This window comes from Pygoscelis adeliae, unplaced genomic scaffold (assembly GCF_000699105.1).
Source record: "Pygoscelis adeliae isolate BGI_AS28 unplaced genomic scaffold, ASM69910v1 Scaffold448, whole genome shotgun sequence".
In the NCBI taxonomy this organism is placed as follows: Eukaryota; Metazoa; Chordata; class Aves; order Sphenisciformes; family Spheniscidae; genus Pygoscelis; species Pygoscelis adeliae.
In genome coordinates this window covers 284,240-287,871 of record NW_008825288.1, presented here as the reverse complement: position 1 = coordinate 287,871, position 3,632 = coordinate 284,240, and the positions used below count along the sequence as shown (strand labels likewise).

Here is a 3,632-nt window from a genome sequence, read left to right as displayed (position 1 = left end):
GCGCAGCGCGGGGCGGGAGCAGCCAAGGGCAGGAGCTACGGAAAGACGCGCCCTGCCCCTCTCCACTGTCAGGTCTCATGCTGCAGCCAAAGGACCAACACCAGCAGCCGGGAAGCAAAACACAGTAAAAAATGAACACGCATGTACATTTACATCTAAACCTTCTCCAAGGATAGAAAACACTGTGGCTAAAGTAAAAGGACAAGCCCAATGACAAGCCCAGGATGTGTCAGGCCTTGGGAGACCTTATCAGTTATCTATCAATGATATAATTGATATTTTTATCCAACATGAACAGATAAGGAGCTGCACTAGCCAGCACAACCTGAGAAGCTGCCTGCGGGTGTTGCTCAACGTGCTGCTCAATTTACCCCTGGGGAAGTCAGCAGGCTGGAAAAGCGCAGGGCCCTGAGCGCTTTCCTCCAGCATCATCTGCAGCCCGAGGAGCAACTGCACATCCTGCTGGCCTCCTCCTGACCTGCCTCTCAAAACCAGAGATTTCGTGCAAAGGCGGCCCTGCTGCAGGAGCTCATGCAGGTTTCTTGCAGGGCACTATGCTGGGGTGGGGACACCCCAGGTACCCCAAGGTGTCACAGACCCGCTGCCCAGCCTGCAGCAACCAGCTTGGCCACACAACAGCACCAGCAGGACCTGGCCTCATGCACACATCCTGGGGATGGTTTTTCTATCGCCGATGGTGATGCTTTGCTGTCAGCTGGGTGTAAGCAGGAATTATCCCTGCAAACCAGGGGGCTGGTTTGGGGTTCTCTCATGCCCTACAGCATGGTCCTGTAGCCGGCATGCAGCTCTCCCCCACCACTGAAGGCCAGGGTACGCCAACGTCCTGCCTTCTGCCCTGCACAGCCCACGCCATTTGGTAGAAAGCTAACACTTGGCTGAGAGCCCTGCAGACCTGGGCCCAGCCTGCCCCGAGGGGCTAGCAGAGCCAACCCAGGCAGTGCCACTCCGCGCCCCTCTGACGGCACTCCCCAGCACCGCAGCTGCTCTGTGGCTCAGGTCACAGCACCATGCCTCGGCGGTGGGCGGGATGTCCCTGTCCATCAGTGGGGCCGTGGGGCACATCAGGACCTCACAGACAACACCTGCTGGGCAGGGAGGGAGAGCCCCTTCAAATCACAAGCATATTTGATAACCACAAGAGAGGTCTAAGAACTGAGAGGCGAAGCAATTGCAGCTCAGAGGCGAAGTGTGTTTTGAAGCGAACTCTAGTGCAGCCGTCGCTCTGTGCAGGACGACCTTGGAGCCCGCATCCAGCACGTGCATCCCCAGCGTGGCATGCTCCCTCTGACACTGCACCAGTAGCTGGGTGCTGCAGAGGAACCTATGCACAGAGAGAAGGAGGACTCCAAAAAGCAAGTGGAACCTAAAGGGGGGAAAAAGCTGAACAGAAGTTAAAAGCTTGTTTCCCTCTGCAAGGAAAGCTCTTAAAGAAATCAAAGCACTTCAAATGCTCTGACTCAAGTAACAAAAACAATTTAGACAACAAAAGGCTCCCGGTTTGCTCTTACTCTCCTGAGCTGGGCTCACTGAACAGATCTATTTAAATGATAATTTGTGGGGGAGAAACCCCCTCCAAACTCTCTTGAATTAGATTTTCTTAAATTAATGCGTAGTGCTTTAATGGAGACTGGTAATAAGGAGATGACGACGGCCACAGTGGCTCCTTCGGGCACTCCAGCCTCGCCGTGTGGGTGCAGAAGCGCCCCAAACAGGAGGCAGCTGCCGAGGAGCATATCACCCAGTGCTCCCCGGCTCCGCAGTGCAGCCCCTCTCCAGCAGCCATGGAGCCTGGCCGGAGGCGCACGCTGTCCCCTTGTGGCACAGAGCCCTGGTCCAGGAGGCGCTGGGAGCCTCATGGGGGGTTGGCAGGACAGCTAGGACTCCTCGCTGTCCTCCTCGCCCCTGCGCCCAGCGTAGAGCGCTGCCAGCTGCCGGAAACGTGGCCCCCAGCCCCCCAGGTAGGAAAAGTCCTGCTCCGAGCCGCTGGACCAGGTGTTGATGGAGCTCAGGGAGGGCACGGGGGAGTCCGAGCCCTCGAAGGCGTAGGTCTGGAACGAGTCGTAGGGCGGCACGGAGAGGTCCTCATCTGCCTGCTCCACCTTCTTGCAGATATAGTCTCTGAACACGGAGAAGTCTAGGTCCGGGCTCTGCACCCACTGCGGGAGGACGTGGAGCTCGGAGGCCAGGTTTCCGCTCGGGCCCCCCTCTCCTGGCCCCCCGCCTCCATCACCACCTTTGATCTCACTGAAGTCGTAGAGGCTGCGCAGGGCTGACATGTCATAGGCCTCTGTGTCCTGCTCACCACCCCCTTCATCGTTGTATTTGATGACATTGTCCCTCATGTCCTCGTCATCCTCAGATGTCAGGTGGCTTTTGTGGTGTCGCTTCAGTGTGAGGATCAGAAGGACCAGCACTGGGAAAGGAAGAGACGGTCAGACGGGCGCAGGGGCTTGTGCAAGCTGTGCTTCTGCAGGGGCAAGGACAGCCCGTGCTTGGTGGCAGGGTGCAGAGGCACAGCACCCTCCAGCACAGCGAGCCCTGCAGCTGAGACTGCTGGCATGCCAGCTGGTTCCTATCAGCCAGGCTCATCAAATAGCAGCTGTGCTGTGTCACTGGCTGGGAGAGAGGTTTGCCTGGGCTCCAGTGCAGACCAGGAGCTTCCTTTCCCATGCACCACGACCACTGAGACAGGAAGGACAGATGGATGAACGCACAGCTGGACAAACGGATGGATTCTGCAGAAGATGAGTAGGAAAAGGGGGTGCATGAATCACAGCAGCAGCCAAATGTTGGGAGAGTGAATGTGGAGCAGATGGCACAGAGCCTGAGCAACGAGCCGCAGATGTGTCCTGGATCATCATCCATTCATCGCATCACCTTTAAAGCACCGATGTGCACTTTATTCGTTTGGGCAATTAGGCAGAAATTTGTTTGCACTGCGTTGGAAAATGAAACCAGTGTAAAGCGCACCCTGTGGGAAAGGGTTTTCTAAATGGAGACACAGCAGGAGACGGGGAGCAGAGATGTGCCAAGGAGAAGAGACTTCACTGAACAACGCACTGGCTTCCGCAGATGTCTGGACAGCCCTCAGGAGCCAGTTGTGAGCCAGCACCGATACTGAAAGGCTTTCAGCAGCAGCATCCATCAACTGCCCTATGCTAAACCTGAGGGCACTGCAACACCCCTGTCAGAGCCCCTTCCCACGTGCACACAAGCCCACACCTCCCCTGCACCTTCACACTGTGCCGTGACGGCCCAGCACAAGCTTGTGCCAGTGTGGCAGGGGCAGCCAGCAGCGTTCCCAGGGTGCAGGTCCCAACCTGGGCAATGCTCTGGTTTGTGAGCACCCCAGCTCCGCGGCCTGCCCATGTGCTCATGCACACTCTAAAACTGACCCTCCCAGCACTCTGAGGTAAGAGCACAACTGCGTGCCCAACACCTGCTGCCCTTGGCCACTGTGCTGGGATGCACACGCGCCCCATCTGCTGTGAGATGCCTGCTGTGAGCACAGCACAGCAGCCTGCGAGCAGCTCTTGGCAGCTCCCCCACCCAGCGAGGTGGGGAGCAAGCCAGCAGCTCTCCAGCCTCCGCCAGGCAGCAGCCCACCTGCC

At 57.7% G+C, this 3,632-nt stretch overlaps 1 protein-coding gene across 1 annotated transcript in view; it reads right to left on the bottom strand.

Moving 5' to 3' along the window:
* Positions 1–1,895: 1,895 nt before the first annotated feature.
* CDH22 (cadherin 22, type 2) overlaps positions 1,896–3,632 on the bottom strand; it is a 60,332-nt gene continuing 58,595 nt past the window's right edge. The window contains exon 11 of the mRNA XM_009329917.1: positions 1,896–2,434. Coding sequence (XP_009328192.1) covers positions 1,896–2,434 — 539 coding nt within the window. The remainder of the gene's footprint in view (positions 2,435–3,632) is intronic.